The 18,200-nt window shown below is 42.2% G+C and overlaps 3 protein-coding genes and 1 long non-coding RNA gene across 6 annotated transcripts in view; 2 read left to right on the top strand and 2 right to left on the bottom strand.

Annotated features, from left to right (window-relative positions):
* Positions 1-39: 39 nt before the first annotated feature.
* On the bottom strand, positions 40-3,735 carry HSCB (HscB mitochondrial iron-sulfur cluster cochaperone). 2 transcript variants are annotated; one of them, XM_074553947.1, is made up of 6 exons: positions 3,496-3,733; positions 3,333-3,429; positions 2,858-2,947; positions 2,258-2,399; positions 1,340-1,387; positions 40-202 (listed from the first exon to the last, which is right to left on the bottom strand). In XM_074553947.1, the coding sequence occupies exons 1-6, from the start codon at positions 3,693-3,695 to the stop codon at positions 111-113; spliced, it is 669 nt and encodes a 222-aa protein (XP_074410048.1). In that variant the 5' UTR covers positions 3,696-3,733; the 3' UTR covers positions 40-110. The 2 variants fall into 2 exon arrangements, with proteins under 2 accessions (XP_074410048.1, XP_074410049.1); XM_074553948.1 differs by lacking the exon at positions 2,858-2,947 and having other exon boundaries at positions 3,496-3,735.
* A 36-nt stretch (positions 3,736-3,771) lies between these two features.
* On the top strand, positions 3,772-16,579 carry CHEK2 (checkpoint kinase 2). The gene is made up of 15 exons (XM_074553943.1): positions 3,772-4,082; positions 5,047-5,298; positions 5,808-5,932; positions 6,192-6,339; positions 6,982-7,072; positions 7,181-7,289; positions 8,309-8,362; positions 8,920-8,981; positions 9,534-9,633; positions 10,098-10,184; positions 10,877-11,040; positions 11,252-11,367; positions 12,730-12,815; positions 14,856-14,936; positions 15,497-16,579. Exons 2-15 carry the CDS (start codon positions 5,052-5,054, stop codon positions 15,590-15,592), a joined length of 1,566 nt encoding a protein of 521 aa, XP_074410044.1. The 5' UTR covers positions 3,772-4,082; positions 5,047-5,051; the 3' UTR covers positions 15,593-16,579.
* Positions 6,333-17,732, bottom strand: LOC141731124 (uncharacterized). Its single transcript, XR_012583053.1, has 4 exons — positions 17,351-17,732; positions 15,459-15,573; positions 14,497-14,539; positions 6,333-7,559 (listed from the first exon to the last, which is right to left on the bottom strand). It is a non-coding gene; the product is annotated as an uncharacterized LOC141731124 (long non-coding RNA).
* Positions 17,722-18,200, top strand: part of TTC28 (tetratricopeptide repeat domain 28) — a 108,064-nt gene continuing 107,585 nt past the window's right edge. For both annotated transcript variants that reach the window (XM_074553940.1, XM_074553939.1), the window contains exon 1: positions 17,722-17,918. In XM_074553940.1, the coding sequence (XP_074410041.1) occupies positions 17,835-17,918 (84 nt within the window). In that variant the 5' untranslated portion in view covers positions 17,722-17,834. The remainder of the gene's footprint in view (positions 17,919-18,200) is intronic.

Below are 18,200 nucleotides of genomic sequence, written 5' to 3'. Positions count from 1 at the left end.
AAAGCTTTTCATGGAAGTATAGGAAACAAACACCCTTGGTCTGATTTTGCTAATAGAACCATTTGTTTAATTGAAAATAGCACTAACTCTGAATAGCTAACAAGGCAACATCAGGAAGGGATCTTCTTGGCCTTTAGTTTATCTTCTAAATTGGCAAAATACTTCATTTTTCCTAGCAGCTTCTTGGCCTCTTGAAGATCATCTGAAATGAAATAAAACATTACTGGATTACAGATGGAGAGGTGAATTTGCATTTTCAAAATGAATCTCAAGACTTTAGTGACAGCACCTGTTTTAGTAGCAAGAGTTGTGACCTGCAAGGACTCAGACGCTATTTAAACCATGCTGCCTATTGTTTTAACCTCAGATGGTTTGGGAACATTTCAAATGTTCCACAAAACCTGTAACAATGAACAATCTGGAACAGAAATGTGGATGAATGCCCTTTAATGACTCCTGTAAAGTGGCTGCAGTATTGATCTACCCACTAGGCAAGACAAATGTTTTTGTTTAAAATATGTATAAATAGACCAACTGACATAACTGAAAAATGCAAATAGGAGTCTGGTCTGGACAGTGCTAATTCCAAAACTGATATTGAAACAATTTCTGCTCAAGGGGAGGGTGGTTTATGACCTCCAGACAAAGGCAACACAGTCCTTCTCACGGCACAGAGTAACAGAATGTAACTCCTCATGGGCAGGGACAGCCAGCACCACTGGGATATTTACAGTTACACACACCCCGACCAAAGTGCAGCATTCTGGACCTGGCACACAAACACAAAGGTTTTTTCCCAGCTTCAGAAGCTCAGGAATGGTTCAAGCCTGTGCCTATCCACTGGCTGTAGAATGAAGTTATGTTGATTACTGCACAGGAAGTCCCAAATGTTGTGCTGAACAGGCCTTTACTTGCCACACAGCAGCTGTGGCTTTCACTGCAAAGAAAGCACTCACTGCTCTGCTGCAGCTCCAGGACTGCAGAACATCTCCAAGTGTCAAACCTCAGAACATGTCTAAGATCACATCTGTCCTTCCCAGCATTCTGGGAAACACACAAACAATTTCCTAGCATCTACATTCCCACTGAAAATGATTATTTAGATGCAAGATGAATGGAACTTTTGTACTGGACTTTGCTTTTAATGTGAGGTCCTGAATTTTCCAAATCAGCAGGAATGTCAGTTTAGAGGTACTTATTCTAAATACCTAACAAAGAACCCTTGTCAATGCAGTATTTCTATTCCATAGCTCAGGAAATATTTGCCAGTAAGAGAATGTGGAGTTTTAAGCACTTGACAGGTATGTATGGCAGCTAAAAACTTCATAAAATCAGGTACCTCTTTCAAAAGCTGCAGTCACCTCTCTGGTCAGTTCTTCTTGTTTAACTGCAAAACAAATTATTTCATTTACTTTTTGTTATACTTAGGATATTTGATACCACTGCATTCTCACTGCCTGTGGTGGGAAAGCTCATTACTACTTTCAGCCTATGGGAGCCAAGTGAGTTGTTCATTATACTGCTGTCAATGTTGTTTTAATTATAATTTCAAACATGTATTTCTTTATTTAAACAGGTATACTGACAGCAATTCCAATGCACACCAAGGAGCAATAATTTCCCACCAATCTAACTTATTTTTGGTGTCTCAGTTTACCCTGCTACAGTTAACTTTCCCTTGTGCTACTCAGTTTTTATTCTAGTTATTGTAAATGCTTTTAGCACATAGCTGTTACTGAAAAGAATTAAATATATCAGTAAACCAAATGTTTTTGGTATCACCAACAATATAAAAAGAAAGTTGCTTGTGTAAGGAGAAGAACCACTTAATATAATGGCTGCCAGATGATGAAGGTGAAAAACTACGATGCCTTTATAAATAACATTATTTAGTGTGGTTGGACAAGCATTTTATTCAACTTCATTCTGACAGGTTTTTTTTTGGAACAATTGACTAAACTGATAAAGGTTGAGTAAATTCCTTTTTATTGTCTATATACATTTATTATGACATCAGAATAGGTTCTGTTATACAAATGTTCTGAAGACAGATGTGACGTTTAGGTGCATTAATAGGTAAAGACAACATTGGAAAAGAGGGGAACAGGACAGAAGATCCTGCAGTGAGTCAATTCCAGACTAACACAAATTGAAGATATTACAAGAAAAATACCAACACAGTTTAAAGCTTTCAGACTCATGTATTACACAGATTCAGTGCATTAGTTCTGTACAAATTCCTCAAGTCATAACCTACCTTTAATGGAAGTTTCAACTTCTTCGAGGTCCTTGTTTTTGGACTCTGCTAATTTCTCATTAATTTCCATGACTTCCATAAGGAACGCCGAGTCTGCATCACAGTCTGTCTCTTTTGCTGGCTCCACTCCCTTCAGCTCCAGCTGGCAGAGGAAATGGGAATTTGAAAATAAATATTCTCACATCCATTCCTATGGAAATTATTTTCTTTAATATTAAGTCTCTTAGTGGGGCATACTCAGATTCATATTCGATAAACCTACAGTGCATTGAGTCAGTCTGAAAATTAACACCATACATAGGCTGATCATAAACAAAAAAAAGCATAAAAAAGGCTGCAATGGGCCAGACTGAAATTCTGAATGAGCAGCCATGGCCAAACACCACGTGTGATGTGCAATTACTGTAACATGAGTAGCAAATGAGATAATATGCTGATTAAATTTTGGACAAACTTGGTTCTGGTCTCCCTTCTTTCTCTGGTGATCCTCTTCAGGGGAATTAGCACAAATTAGCACATTAAGGACTGAATGGAGGGTGGGATCCCTACCAGCCCCCAGGGTTAGTTACAGAACACTGCAATTCCTAACGGGGACCTTACTAGATAGAGGCCTCGGCTCAGAGGGTTCAGCAGAGTCTGGTAGGCCTTGTTGATCAGGGAAGAGTGTTGCTCAGAGTAGTGCTGCTCTTTCTGCAAATGGATGGCAAATAATTGGAAGCTAATTCCAAGTGGCGAAATACACTTTGTTACATGCGGAACAGCAGCGTCCCCACAGTGTCCGTGTGTGAAACGGAGAAGGCTCCGTGCACCTGGCGGCTGTGGCACCGCGCTCAGCTAAAGCCTCACGAACCGCAGCGGCCCCGCATCGTCCGCTCCTCCGCAAATCCACGGCAGAGCCTCTCTGAGCACCGAAACACAAACACAGGGATCCCCTCACTCCCCGAGCGGGAGAGACGTGGGGACTCCGCACTGCGACCCCGCCACGCAGCCGAAGGCTAAAGGCGAGTTCGTCCGGCGCTCACCGAGCCCCGCGGGCCCCTCCCGGCCCGGCTCCCCCGCCCGGCCCGGGGCTCACCGGCGGCCTCTTGCCGAAGCGGTCGGGGTGCACGGCGCGCTGCAGGCTCCGGAACCGCCGCTGCAGCTGCCCCGGGTCGACGCGGAAGGAGCGGTCGCTGCAGGACACAGGGCGGGTGAGACCCGCGGCCGGTCGGGCTCGCGGCCGCCCCGCCCACACTCACCAGTCCATCAGGCGGAAAAGGTCAGGCCGCGGCGCCGGCGGCTGCAGAGCCTGGCAGCCGGGGCAGAAGTGGGGCGGCCCATCGCTGCTGGGGAGCGGAGCGCCGCAGCTCCAGCACGACGGCCCCGGGGCGCGGCCCAGCGCGGCCCCGCGGAGCGCCAGGCGCGCCCACCCGAGCCGCGCCTGCAGCGCCGCCAGCATCGCGGCCCGCTCCCGGCGGCCCCCGCGCGGGCTGCCCGCTCATTGGCTGCGCTCGGGGCGCGCGCGCGGCGCGCACGGCGGCCCCGGCCCGGCGGCGTGAGCTCCGCGAGCTCCGCGAGCCGTGAGTTCGGGTCCCGCTCCGGCCCCGCGCCGCTCCCGGCCCGGCACCGCCGCGGGCTGCGAGCCCCGCTTCTCCCGGGACACACGCGCTGGCCACGCGGGGCCACAGTGCTCAGTGAGGGCGGCGGGGCCGCCGGTGCCGGTGTCGGTCCGGGGCAGCAGAGCTCCGGAGGGCAGGGCCGCACGGTGCGAGGTGGCCGCTGAGGCACGGCTCCGCTGTCTGAGCGTTCAGAGGCAGGTTCAGCTTGGACACGAGGGAAAGCGCCGGTATGGAAAGGGCTGCACGGGTCAGTGGTGGGGTCAGCATCCCTGGAGGGTCCCGCAGCCGTGTGGGACAGGGGACAGGGCACGGTGGCTTTGGCAGTGCGGTGGCACTCGATGGTCTCTGTGCTTTCCAGCCCCAATGGCTCCGTGGGTCTGTTCTGTCTGCGGGCGGAGCTCTGGGCCTCGCCCATGTTTGTAAACACCTGTAAGGAACGGGACGGGAACTTGGGAGCTGCCGTGGTTTTATGGCTCGTAATGAAATGTAGCAAAGGATAAGAAGAAATATACATTAAATTGTATGGCAAGCAGCTAAAAACCCCATATACAGCTGGTAAGGTTGGAAGGCTCGTGGGCACTGCTGTGCTGGGGGAAGCTGGCTATAGGGGGGGCTGGGGCGGCCTTTAAATAGAGAAGGAGGCACCAGAGGCTGTGAATTTCCGGGCTGTTTCCTGCATTGAGTCAGTCTGAAAATTAACCGGCAGCTGTCGGGCAGCGTCTGAATCTGGCAAGGATTTGGACACTTATTATGCATAGGTGTGATAAATCTCTCGGAGGCTTTCAAGAAAACCTATGTGATTTTACAGTTCTTACTCCTTTCGGTTTTCTCTTTGTTTGGGGACCAGCCGTGGTCCCTTGCTCCGTGCGGGGATGCTCTGTCAGAGCACAGCCCATGCCTGTGTGACCCTATGGGAGCGCTGAAGTGCTCGGTAGCAATTCGGGAATAAATCAGGGTTAGTTCTGCTGTAGAACCAGCAGAGGCCGCCCCACGTTGCCTTTTAAAAGGAAAACCATCCTGCTTTGCACACTTCCTGGGAATTTACGTATAACCCAGACATGCACGCTTTGGTTGTAAGTTTTACTTCTTTGAGGCTGTGAATGGATTTGGACATTATTAATGCAGCGTGTGAGTGCTTGCCAATTTTACTTTCCTGTAGTAATTGTGGTTTTTTGACATTCTCTTTTAAAGCCAACATGTCTCGAGAGACTGGAAGTGAAGCACAGCAGTCTCAGAGTGCCCAGCAGCCTCAGAGTGGGACCAGTTCTTCCAGTGGCTCACAGAGCACTAGTCAGTCTTCCTTAAGTTCTGGCACTGTCAGTTCCTTGGACACTGTTCCCACTCAGGAGCTTCCCTCCATCCCTGAGGACCAGGAATCTGAAGAGCTGGTTCCTCAGCCTTGGGGCCGACTCTTTGCACTTGGAAAAGGTTTCAGCAACTGTGGTAGGTGCATCCTGTAATAAATCTCTTGGTTTCTTTGTAGGATCTCAGAAAAGTTCTGAGCAGCTTGTTGAAGAGCAGTGTCTTTTCATTTTCAAGTTAGGTACAAGCAAATTTAGGTATGGAACTTTTTGCTATAATGTTTTTTTCCATACTACATCCCAGTGTTTACACTGAGTTCTCACTTATACAGCTGCCATAGACTCACAGAAATTCTGGGGTGTTCATATCCTTTGTTACATGCTTAATTAAAAAAAAATTATAATTTATTTTTTTTAGTTATATGTCTCTATATTGCTGATGGTGAACTGAAAAATAACACTGCTGAAGAGGGTAAAATTAATAAAGAATTTGACAAAGTGTAGTGCTTTGTATGAGTTAAACTTTCTTTGGGAAGAATCTTGTCTCTGTTATCCTATCCATTACCATTTGGAATCATTCTGTATTGCCATAGTTATTAACTTCCTGCAACATTGTCTTCTCTCTCTGCTGTACCTTCCCCTCCTCTGCAGACTGTGTCAATGAGGAGTACTGGTTTGGGAGGGACAAAAGCTGTGATTACAGTTTTTCTAAGCTGGGATTGTCTGAGACTGGCTTCTACCAAAACTATAGCAAGAAGCACTTCCGAATTTTCAGGGTAAGTGCTAAAAGTGTTAATTCTGTCTATTTTGGCATAATTTAAAAAGAGAATTTGAGGCAGAGATCCTAAAGAAATCTAAGTATCTTCAGGGTTAACTCCTTTAATGTGACTTGGCAATACCCCATTCATATGGTTTATGAAATAAACTCGGTCTCATTTCTTGAGTCAACAATAGTAAATTTCTAGTGTATCATGTCTTTATTGTAAAGTCATTTGATCTTTACTGTCATCTTCCCCATTTTTTTTTCTCTTTGAGGAAATGGGTCCAAGAAATTCCTATGTTGCCTACATTGAAGACCACAGTGCAAATGGAACATTTGTAAATAGAGAGCTCGTTGGAAGAGGGAGGAGGCTCCCACTGACACACAACTCTGAAATTGCACTGTCTGTACTGACCAATAAGGGTAAAATGTGCTTTAACTTAAATAGATTTTTTATGTATTGACCAGGAGGTTGTTTCTGCATTGATTTGATTGTGTTTCTTGGGAGCTGAGCTGCGTCATGAGCACATCTCATTAATAGGTGTTTTAGTACTTACATGAAAATTATCCATGTCAACCCTAGGAAAAAACCTGAAAAAGAAAACTTAAAGAAATCTGGATCAGGCAGCACCTTACTAGAATATAAACTTTTATAGGTTTTTTCCTGTTTGTGAAACCCTTTTGGGCTTCAGTAGCTGTGCATATGATGGTGGGAACAGGGTAAACAGGTTATTCAAGAAAAGTTGAAAAAAAAGCTCCAGATACCTAACTAGATCTCTTTTATCTTTGCTGGAACATTGAAATTTTTGCTCCTTTTGTCCTTAAATGTAATTCATTACTTAAAGACTGTTGTGAATTTAATCCCAAAATGCAATTTTTTAGCAATAAGATCACCTTGCTAACCCATAGCTGGTATAATTTATAGCATATATTTAGTTTTTCCTCTAGCAGGCACTATTTTCTCAGTTATATTGTTGACTATAAAAGCTCACAAAACATAGCTGTTTGTTCTAATAAAAAATTTAAACCTAATAATGGGAAAATGATGTCCACTTGTCTTCCCAGTGTTTGTATTTTCTGATCTTACGGTGGATGATCAGATGATGTTTCCTAAAGAATTCAGAGAGAAATATATTATGTCAAAGACTTTGGGAAGGTAAGCATCCTTATTCAGAAAGTTAGAAAGCAGCCCAGCTCCAATTTATGCTTTCATTTGCCTGCACTTGTTACACAGATTTTTGACAGAGCTGTGTTCCTGTTGTAGTGGTGCCTGTGGAGAAGTCAAACTGGCATTTGAGAAGAGCACCTGTAACAAAGTTGCAGTGAAAATCATCAATAAACGGAAGTTTGTGGCAAGTGGCTTGAATGAAGAAGTAAGTATTGCTGTTTGTCTGTCTGTCTTGGCTACCTTGCAGTGGTCCTGGAATATTTGGTAACTTCTCAGACTCCTCAGCTGTCTTCAAATGAGGATTTTCTTACTTAATGTCTTCAGCATTTAATTTAAAAATGCTTTTTGATGTTGTATGATGCACAGAATTTTTGTTTTTATTCCTTGACTACATTCCATTAGGTTCACCATTCAGGACTTTTAATGGGATTTATCCAATGGGTGGTGTGGAGTCTTGCAGGGTTTGGTTTATGTCCTAAAATTCATCAGAGAGACACATCATAACCAGCACAGTCTTGACCAAAAATGTACCAGCTAAACTAATTCTAGTGAATGTTGCATCATAATATATTTTAAGAAAATTGTATGAAGCTTTTAGGGAAGGTCTAATGGCAGAAGCCACAATTTGGAGAATTGCAAAGACAACTGGCTCAAGATGCTGTTGTGAATTATAATTACTGATACATGGCATTCCCCAAAACAGACACAGGAGTGTATCTGGAATGTTGTGTATGGGTTAAGTTGTGTGTTCCAAGATTGATTTGGATTGGAAGAAGAGCAAAAAATCCCTGCTGAGCTGATTTCATTAGCTGAGCCTAAGCCACGGGTTAGAGAATCTGTTTATGTTATCTTGCAAAATAGTAGCATGTAATGTTAGGTTGGCCCATCTGCAAAGCATCTTGGAGGGAGAAAAGCTGTTTAAATACAAGTATATGAGCAAAAACAATTATTTTTTTTTTAATTTGGAAGTTATTTGAGGATTTCTAACCTGCAGTGAAATTTCATGGCTGGAGCAATATCTTGCTTCAGATAGTGACAGCACACTGTTTATTTAATTCACTGAAGGTATCTCATCATTTTATGGAAAAAAATTGTATGTTATGGTCACTTAGAGTAGCAAAAGGCATGGAATTATGTCTTTCCTGGTATTGTCTCTTATTTCTCATGTGTCTTATTCCAGAACAGCTCTGTCTTACCCAATATGGTATTTGATTCTTTTAATAGAACCCAGGTTTTAATATCAATACAGAAATTGAAATTTTGAAGAAAATAGATCATGTGAGTATTACTGTACATTTTTATTATTTTTTGCTCCCTCCTGTATGTACTTGTTTAGTTTACTGACCTTAGTGTAGTAATGAAAGAGCAATTTTATCCATTCAGAAATGTGTTAAAAGGGATATATAATTTCCCTTGTAAATTATTGAATGGTTCTTTTTTTATTCTTTTAAGTGTATTATATCCTAGCAGATTTGAGATTTTAAAGCTTTGGATAACTTAGATATAAATTTGAGAAGAAACATCACAGGAGAAATTTTAACCTGAGGCACTATTGCAGAAATTTTTCTTTGATTCAGGTTTTTGTAAATGCTGCAAAAGAACTGAATACAAAGACTAGTTTTCACTGGCAATTTCTTGATTTTTTTTATCCCCTCTTTCCTCTGCATGTAAAATAGATGAAATATTGAGGGTGTAGTCTGAGGTGCTTGCAAGTCACTTGTGTTAAGTGTTAGCTTAAGTGACCTGGTTTGAAATATTGAAATAAGAACTTCAGGATTACTTTTTACAAATTATTCTATTTTGTGTGTCTCTGTTTGTGTTTCCTTTTCTGTTAGCCTTGCTTAATCAAGATTAAAAATTTCTTTGAAGCAGAGGATTACTACATTGTTTTGGAACTGTAAGTAACCTGTTTGAAAGTAAATGCATAAAACAAAATTTTTTTTTATAGCCACAATGAACTATGGAGGTTTTGCTTTTTTATTTTGTTTTCCTTTTGCTGGTCTGCCTTTTCTGTAAAACCTTTGTAAGATTAGGAGCTAGTATAACCAGGAGAAATCATCCTTCTATGCTTATAGGCACTCAAGGCCTGGGCATTGTTTGCTCTGCTGCTGTTGTGGATTGCTGCTATTTTATTTTATTTTATTTTATTTTATTTTATTTATTTATTTTATTTTATTATTTTATTTTATTTTATTTTTGAGCTTGTCAGAGGCTCAAAAGGCCTGACAAGAGGGGTATGATCAAAAATCATGTAACAACTCCCAGTGCAGACTCATGAGATTGACCTTAACTCAGCCATGCATGTGCTGTGTTTAGGATGTTCACTCATTTTCAGAAATAAATTATTTCCCTGTAGCCAGAATAGCCAAATGTTTTGGTCTTAGTCTTGTCTAATGAGATGAATTTTTTGGAAGTTACATGTTGGTTTGTTAGCCTGCATTTGTTTTAGGATGGAAGGAGGAGAATTGTATCACAGAGTGTCAAGGCCAGTCAAGATGAAAGAAGAAATCTGCAAGTTGTACTTTTATCAGATGCTGCTGGCAGTAAAGGTACATAATCGTGAATTCTACCCAAAAAAAAGTCACTAAGATGAGTTTTTCTGTCACTTGTCATTGCTGAAACCCATGTAAGCCATCAGCACAGTGTTCTTAACAAGTTGATTTAACAAGAGAGAGACAGAAAAGCAGAATTCCTACAAAAGTGATAGAGAACATGGGTCTGCACACTGTGCTTGCATGAGATTTGACATTTGAAGCATAATGATTTCTAAGGTGCTTTTTTGTTTTTTGTGATGGTCTTTTGGCGTGGGTTATTTTGTTTTCATTTTGTTTTGTTTTCATTTTGTTTTGTTTTTTTTAAGGGACAGTCCCATGTTAGGAAGCTTTAAATGTTTGCCCTCCTCTTACACAGCTTTCAGTTATCCTGCCATTGCCATGAGAAAAAACGGAAAGCTTACATTTTAAAATAAGTTAATAATCTGTTTTTCCTTAATTGTCCATCTGTGTATATTTAGTATCTTCATGACAATGGAATTATACACCGAGATCTAAAGCCAGAAAATGTGCTACTTTCATCCACTGAAGAGATATGTCTTGTAAAGGTAAGGAAAACTACATTTCTTGTTAATGGAGAAATTTGGGAGTGTTCCTTCACATGCTCCTTGATATTTCATTGAACACAGCCAAAAAGATATTATGGAATTAGTAATACAAACCATGAAGTAACTTGAAACATAGACCTTTTTTTTAATAATTATAATTTTACTTTTATGGATATTTCAATCCATACACTACACATCTATTTTCAAATGTCAATTATTTTTTCCCCAATAAAATCTAAATTCTTGAATTACAGACAGCATTCCCACAAATGTCCAGGCTGTATGGTGACAGTGATTTTTTTTTTCTTTTGGTTTTTTTTGGGGGGGGGATTAGGGTTGTGTATTTTCTTTTGTGTTGAGAAACCATTGACTATATTTGCATGCTGAAATGCTTATTTTTCACAAAAACTCTTCTAATAGGCTACAATACCTTTATTCTGTAGTTATCCATTTATATGCATATCTTAGAGTGTTTTTGCTAGTGTAAAGTGTGATTCTTTGTCATATTTCTCCCTCTTCCTCCTCTCCCATTCTCAATAATGTTTGGGGTGACTTCTATTCATAGTCATGTACTGGAACTGGCTTGGAAGGAAGAAACTTAATGCTACCTCCTGATTTATGTCTACAATGTGATGTGTTCTAGTACACTCCATCCTAATATGTAATGTGGTGTTACCATTTTTAAATGCAAGATTACAGATTTTGGACAATCCAAGATTCTTGGAGAAGCTTCTCTTATGAAAACATTATGTGGTACTCCCATGTATCTTGCTCCTGAGGTTCTAAATTCACTTGGGACTGCTGGATACAGCCGAGCTGTGGACTGCTGGAGTTTAGGAGTTATTCTTTTTGTATGGTAAGATATTGTGGAGCTGTACCTTCACTGGGCAGTCTTTGACATACCTGGCTTGAGACTTGGCAACTTCAGTGTCTGTCTGAGGAAGTGAAAGTTTAAAACTCTACAAGTATAAAAACACTACCATAGCAGATGCCTTAAAATGTGTGATTTCAGTGTTTCATTTGCTGTGAGATATTCAGTGCTATTTAACTTCTTTTCTTTTATACAGCTTGTGTGGATATCCACCATTCAATGAGCAAAACACTCAACTCTCTCTGAGGGATCAAATCACTCGTGGAAAATACACATTTATTCCAAAAGAGTGGAAGCATGTGTCAGACATGGGTATGACTCCAGCACAGTGGGTAGCAAAATATCTACCTCTTTTCTTGTAGTTTTTGTTTTCCTTTATCCTCCTTTCAGCTGTGTGTTAACACTGTGTGTTAATATGTTTAATTTTTAAGTTAATATATTAAATTTTTTTAAGTTCGTAGTGAAAGCATTAGAATGAGAACATACTTTATTATTGAAGAGATTTCTTAGTAGTATTTAGCATAATTAACCACACAAGCATAGAGTTTGTGGGCACATACATCTATTTCTCCACTTTTCACTTTTTCTTCTGACTTTATCAAGCTGGTCTACAGACTTTGCCTAAAGATTCTTCAAGTGTTGCACCAAAAATACCAGGAATTTAAGGAATACGAGTTAGAATTCCAAAAAACAAACGTTCCAAGAGAGTCCTTTCATGGTGCTAGTCTTTGAGCTGAAAGTGTCAGTCACATTTGAGGAATCATCTATTATGTTTGGCCCACTGTAAGTGAAGTAGTCTGTGAAACTGAGTTTTTGCATAGCAAACTGAAATGATAATTACTGTCTGTGTGCTTTTAGTTTTTCAGGACATTTTATATGCACAAAATAATTGTAGTATTTACCTTGGACGCTTCTTTATATGTGCAGAGGAGTTTCTTATAAATGATGTGGTCATCCTTTGTCTAATAAACTTATCAACTATAACTCCTTCCTGGATAGTTTGGAGCTTATTCAATATTTAATCAGACATTCATGAGAATGTACAATCTTAACATAATTTCCATAGTCCTACTTGTATGTATTCAGAATAATCTGATCAAATGAAAAGTAAATCTTGCTGAAATTCCTTTATGGGAGATTTGGAGTAATAAAATACAACATAAATGCCCTATTTTTCACAGTGTCTACTAAGCAGCTTCCTAAGAAGATGAAACTTTATGTTAAGCATACATGTGTATGTCCTGTCTCTCCTCTCCCACTTTCCCAGATGGATAATCTGCTTTCCAAGACACTGTAAACCAGGATAAATTAAGCTGTCTTTGCTTTTCCACAGTAATACTGAAGCTTTTAGGGAAGTGCTGAGCCTCCTGTGCGTGCTCAGAACATAAACTGTGTATATGCTAAATATATCTCTGGGTAATTCGGGTATACTGAGAATTGCTGAGTTGTGTATGTGTGAAGGAAAGATGAAAGAGTGAGGGAAAGATGAAAGATGGTTGCAGTCTGCAGCCCTCCCCATGCATAGCAAAACCAAAAGGGATCTGCCCAGCCTGCACTTGTGTGCATTGCTCTGAAGGGGTGTAAGGCACATTGTCACACATGGTTTTGGTGTAGGTATATTTCAGGTAATGAGTGTATTGATCACATGCCAACCAGCTTATTTTATTGTCTTAGCTCTGGATCTGGTGAAGAAGCTCTTAGTGGTGGATCCAAGCAAACGTCTTACCACAGAGGAGGCCTTAGAGCATCCTTGGCTGCAGGTAGGAATTGGGTTTTAGGTGAAAGCTGAGTTGTTTGAGGATAACTTGTTCATATCTTGTGTTTTCAGAGATTTAGTCCCTGTAGAGACAGCAAAAGCAGCATGGAGTAATCTCCTGAATACCTTTTGTCAATACAATGAGCAGCTTCTGCATCCCTTCTGAGACACCTCTTCCCAGAACTCTTTCACGTGTGAGATCAAGATGTGTTTGTTAGAGCCCAGGTCTGACTGTGGTTCTGGTAGGATGGACCTCTCCTTCTGAGCTTTGGAACAGAGCCCCATCTCCTCAGATGTTTGTGTGGGCAGGCAGTGCAGTTTGTTTCTGGCAAGCATCCAATACTAGTTTGTTCTTACTCTCTGTGCAGGAATAAATGTCCCTGGTTTGGGAACCCTCTGAGTAGGAAGTGATGGTTTCCCTGCCTCCTGTTACAGTCTAGGTTTGAGAGGAATAGTCTTTAGGTCGTCTTTTCTTAATTTTGGCAGAGGTACCCACTGAACCTATGAGCTTTCTGGGAACAGGAGAATTTCAGATGCTTTGGTAAAGACCATAAAGAAATGGGGGAAACAAGGGAGTATCCCTCAGTGCTCAACAGCTGATGGTGTTCTGAGACAAAAAACATGTGTGGATTCTCTTTAAAGTGATTAACTTGTCTTGATTATGCTCCTGGGCATCAGGAAGCATTTCCTGACATTCATGGGTTTTACTTACTGTAGTTTTGTGTGCAACATCTACAGTGAGTTAATCAGATATAGAGTCTTGCACTTGAATTACAAATCTGAGCAGAAAAATTATTCAGAAACCTGCAACACTGATTTTTAAAATTGCTGGTATGCATAAGGGGGAAGGGGAAATAGATGATTGATTTATATGAGCTAAGAATTTAAGATATTTCAATATATATATTCAGGTTGTTATTAACTTGATTCTATTTTCCATGTAAGGACGTCTCTTACCATTAAGTTTAATTTTGAAGACAGGACAGAAGGTTCCAGAAAACATCATAGCCATAAATCCAGATGTAATCTAGCACTCAGCTGCTGTTCTTTGAGCTGTTTCTCTGCAGGGGCTGTTATTAAGTGTCAGGTGTTCATAGGTGATGGATGTAGACTGCCTGCTTGTAATGCCAGCATCCAGCATGCTCAGTTTAGGGTATCACTCATCTCATAGCACCAAAAGAGCTCCCCAGTCCTGTTCCTGTGAGCAGTGAGGAGTTACTGGCTCCTCTCTCCCTCTTGCGTTCTCTGCAAGTCTCGACTTTACAAGTCAGCAGGAAAAACCCTATTGTCTCTGTGACCAGCTGATGCCTGTTAGCCCTCTGATCATTTTGGTGGCACTAGGAAATTTCTAAATTTTTTCTAGAAATAAGCATGTTCTGCAGATTTATTTAAATTAGTAGTGCTGTCAAATTAGTGTTTCCAAAACAAGTTGTTTACTCCATTCTTTGCTCAAATCTAGAACTTTAAAACTTGTTGAGCTGTGTAAACCTAAGTACTGCTCAGTGGAAATGTCTTCTTACCTGTATTTGCTTAATAAAACATTTTCTAAAGGCATATAAACAATTATTGCTGTTTCTGCCTCTGAAATCTTCACTGAAGTCTTTGGAATGGTGCAAGATTAGTTTGGTTGCATGCTGAAGAAAAACCACAGGTCTTTGTTACATCAATGGAAAAATATTTCTTACCTTATCCATCAATTCAAATGTAGCCACAATCAAATCAGGTGAACTGGAAAGGCAAAACAAGTCAAAATTCCATATAAAATTAAATGCATATTCAGGTCAAATGCTTTCTGTACCACTTAAGAATAGTTAAATAAAAAAATGAGATACTGCAATACTCCTTTGCTTAGGAAAAGGACCCTCTCCACTGCCTTCACCTAAAAAAACTCAGTTAAAACAGCTGAAATCCTTAGGACCTCAATGATCTTTATTTCTAATTGTCTCTAGCACTGAATGTCCCATTCACTTCTCTTTGATTTTCATAATCATTGCTTTTCCCTTAAATATTCTATATACTACTTAGATGCTGGGTTTTTTTGCAGGATGAGGATATGAAAACTACATTTGAACAGCTCCTTGCTCAGACACGTACCAGTATGAACCCACCAGAAACATCAAAAATGGTATGTGCAGTAATTATTTGAAGATTCACAGAGAAACTACATTTTGAAGTAATCTTTAATAAAAAAAATCAGTTAATTTTGACACTTTAGAGAAATGTACCCTTGGGCTGTATGTGGCAGCCTGCTGGTTAGTTCTGTTTCCTGAACAATGGATTTCCATGTTTTGTCAACACTTTGTTTAAATTGATAGAAACACTTGCCTAGGCTTTAAAGGATTATTCCTATATTTAGAACAAAATTGTTGAATGTATTTTTTTTCAATGGATTCAAGTCACTAATGTTTAGTATTCAAGTAAAAATTCTCGTGCTGGTGCAAGGTTAGGACAGCATTGTGCCATTCATCACCAGATGCTAATTAGGAAAATTGTGAACAGTAAGTGTTTCAAGCTGGGAGCAATGTCTTATATGAGAACCATCAAATATAATTAGATTGATCTTGGGAGAGAAACATGGGTTAGTTTTTGGTCACACTGTCCAACACCTGTAGTTCTGGAGCAAGCAGAAAGTCAGGTTCTGCCTTACCTGGTTTCCTGAGCCATCCTCCTGTGTTTTTCTTCCAGCCAACCACAACGAGAAAGCGTCCCCATGACAATGATGAAGACAATGGCTCTGCTAAACGTGCTGTTCCTTCTACCTCCTATCAGAAAATGAGGTGAAAAGCAAGAGAAAATGACTTTGTTAATGACAGCTTTTTTATGGAGAGCAGATTTTTTTATTAAGAAAAATCTCAATAATGGAATAAATGGTTGAAGATGTATAATTTTCAAATAAAAGTAACTTTGTAAGATTGAAGTGACTGCTGTGAATGCATGAGAATCTGCACAATTAGTCATGTTCTAGTCCATCCAGCTGTCTGACTCAATGAAAGTATCAGAAAAACTCCTGAACTAAGTTATTAACACTTTTTTAGGCTAGCTTCATCCCCAGCTACATTCTCTGTTTCTTCTTTTCCAATTTCTAGGTTAGGCATGGAAATTAGCTTAGTCCTAACAGATGAAGAAGGAATACTAAACTTGCTGAGCTTTTGCCTGAGACACAGCATTACCTGGCACAATGCTGCCCACAGACTTCTGAGGACACTTAGTTCAGTTCAGATGTAAAACTTCTGATGGACCTTGAGGTGCTCTGGGCTTCAGGTAAAGCTCCCCAGTAAATGCTGGACTGGCAGAATCACAGCACTGTGCACTGGGATGGGGCTGATTGGCTTCCAAAGCAACAATTACCATCTGCATGGTGTTTTAACATGTGTGTACCATGTTTATTTCCCAGAGGAGGGATGAGTAAGAGGAAACGTGATAACAAGAGATGAAACAAAGATGTATAAATTCCTGTCAGGGAAGAACTAGGAATTGGCTGAGAGGAAAAACTTGCTTGCCTGTGTTGGGTGAAAATTTTGAACTGTGTGCCTCTTATTAAAGGATTACTGATTATTATCATTACTGACTGAAAGAACAGTTTAGTAACTGTGTTGTCCAACATGCATCTTTTGGTTCAAGATGTTTGTAAAGAATAAAACTTAATGCATTATGGAATAAACCCATGTCAGGTAGGAATTAAAATATTCATGAGTCATTTTCCTGTATGTGCCCATTGCAGAGAACTTGTGTGTTTTGATATATTTGATATTAACCAATGTTAATGATAAAATGCTGATTCTTGTACATTGATACCTTTCTTAATGGATTGGATGGAGAAACATCTGTGGGCATGTGGATGGAAACAAAGCTACTGGTTCCACTCCAGATGCAGTGGGGTGATGGAACAAAGGTGTGTCTTTCATTGGGGATGTGCCCTTTGGTACAAGTCTGTTGGTGGCACATCCTCAGGGAGTTCTGGTGCTTGCTGTAGCTCATGTGAAGTAGAAGGGAACACTCAGCTGCCATTTGCTACATAAAAGAATCACAGGATGCACTGAGCCAAATTTGCATCCTGTTTTACTGCAAGTGCTGATACCTTTGGGCTTTGATTACCAGTTACTTTAAAAGACCTACATCGTGGCTGATGAGAAGGTAATTCCCTAGCTCCTATTTACACTGCCAATTTGTTTTTAGATAGAAAACTTCTATAATTTATTCCTCCATCTTCTTACATACCACAGTTGTTAGATAATCAGTAACTGCATTGTTTGGGTCCTTTCCCTGGGTCCTGACTAACACCTGCTTTCCAATGATGTCCTAAATTTGATCTCACTCATTTGATGGCACACCTTTGGGCTGCTGGCCATGTATTCATAATTTGATTGCAGAAAGCTTTCTAAAGTTTCAGACTCAAATTTTCCCATGGAACAGTAAGTTTCACTATGGTGAAGTGGTATCCACTTTTCACATAGATAAGAAAATATTTATCACTTATCTGCAGCACAAGAGTCTTCAGCATAATGCATTTTGTTCATTTCAAGAGGCAGGATGGCTTACAGCAGTTGGAAGTTGGGTTAAACAAAGTGCTGAGGCTCGCTGTGCCCGGTTAGTGCGGTGTCATTAGTGACCAGCATCACCACCTGCGGTCCGTGTGGGCCCCGCTTACTCTCGAGCTCAGGCTGCCGCTGCTTTTGGCCGACGGTCCCCCACCCGCACGGCGACAGAGCCGCATCCTCCGTGAGGACGGAGCCCGTCCGTGCTGGCGGAGAGGCGAGCGCTGCTCCAGCCGGAGCCCGCAGAGGAGCGGCCGGGCCGGGGCAGCCCGACGGCAGCCGCAGGACGTCCGGCGCGGGCCCGGCGCCGTCGGGCGGGGGTGCCCGGGGTCCGGGCGGAGCCCAGCCCCGGGGCGGGGCCGGGGCACTGCGGGTCCCACTCAGCCGGGCCCGGAACGTGGCGCCGGGGGCCGGAGTGGGATCGGCCTGGCGGGGACGGCGGCGGCCCCGGCCCCCGCAGGAGAAGGAGGAGGAGGAGCAGCAGCGCGATGGAGCAACAGGCGCCGCCGCCCCCGCCGGGGGCCGTGGCGGTGGGCCGGGCTCGGCGGGAGCAGGACGCGGAGCCTCCCCGGGTGAGTTGCCGCGGGACGGGCAGCGCTTGAGCGGCCGGGGAGGCGGGAAGGAGGTGCCGGGCCGGGCCGGACGCGGGCGGCGGGGGAGGCTGCGGGGCGCGGGCTGGCGGCTGTCCCGGCCGGAGCGGGACGGGGCTCGGCGGGGGCGCAGGCCCGGTGGCCCGAGGCGCGGCGAGGGGCCGGGCGGCCGTGGGGCAGCTCCCGCCGGGGCTCCGGGAACGCCAGGCCGAGAGCTCGGCTCCCTTCGCCCTGGGCACGCTGGGGTGCCGAGAGTGACCCCGC

This window comes from Zonotrichia albicollis, chromosome 18, assembly GCF_047830755.1.
Source record: "Zonotrichia albicollis isolate bZonAlb1 chromosome 18, bZonAlb1.hap1, whole genome shotgun sequence".
In the NCBI taxonomy this organism is placed as follows: Eukaryota; Metazoa; Chordata; class Aves; order Passeriformes; family Passerellidae; genus Zonotrichia; species Zonotrichia albicollis.
The sequence above is the reverse complement of the archived record's forward strand: the minus strand, read 5'-3'. Positions and strand labels throughout refer to the sequence as shown.

What these genes read in the sequence shown, in the direction of transcription:
- HSCB (XM_074553947.1), bottom strand. Translation starts at nt 3,695, where the DNA reads ATGCTGGCGGCGCTGCAGGCGCGGCTCGGGTGGGCGCGCCTGGCGCTC. An exon ending in CTTTTCCGCCTGATGGACTG is followed by an intron (nt 3,430 to 3,495) that starts GTGAGTGTGGGC and finishes TGTGTCCTGCAG; the next exon opens with CGACCGCTCCTTCCGCGTCG. An exon ending in AGTTGAAACTTCCATTAAAG is followed by an intron (nt 1,388 to 2,257) that starts GTAGGTTATGAC and finishes TTTGTTTTGCAG; the next exon opens with TTAAACAAGAAGAACTGACC.
- CHEK2 (XM_074553943.1), top strand. Translation starts at nt 5,052, where the DNA reads ATGTCTCGAGAGACTGGAAGTGAAGCACAGCAGTCTCAGAGTGCCCAG. An exon ending in AGATGCTGCTGGCAGTAAAG is followed by an intron (nt 9,634 to 10,097) that starts GTACATAATCGT and finishes GTGTATATTTAG; the next exon opens with TATCTTCATGACAATGGAAT. An exon ending in GAAGCATGTGTCAGACATGG is followed by an intron (nt 11,368 to 12,729) that starts GTATGACTCCAG and finishes TTATTGTCTTAG; the next exon opens with CTCTGGATCTGGTGAAGAAG.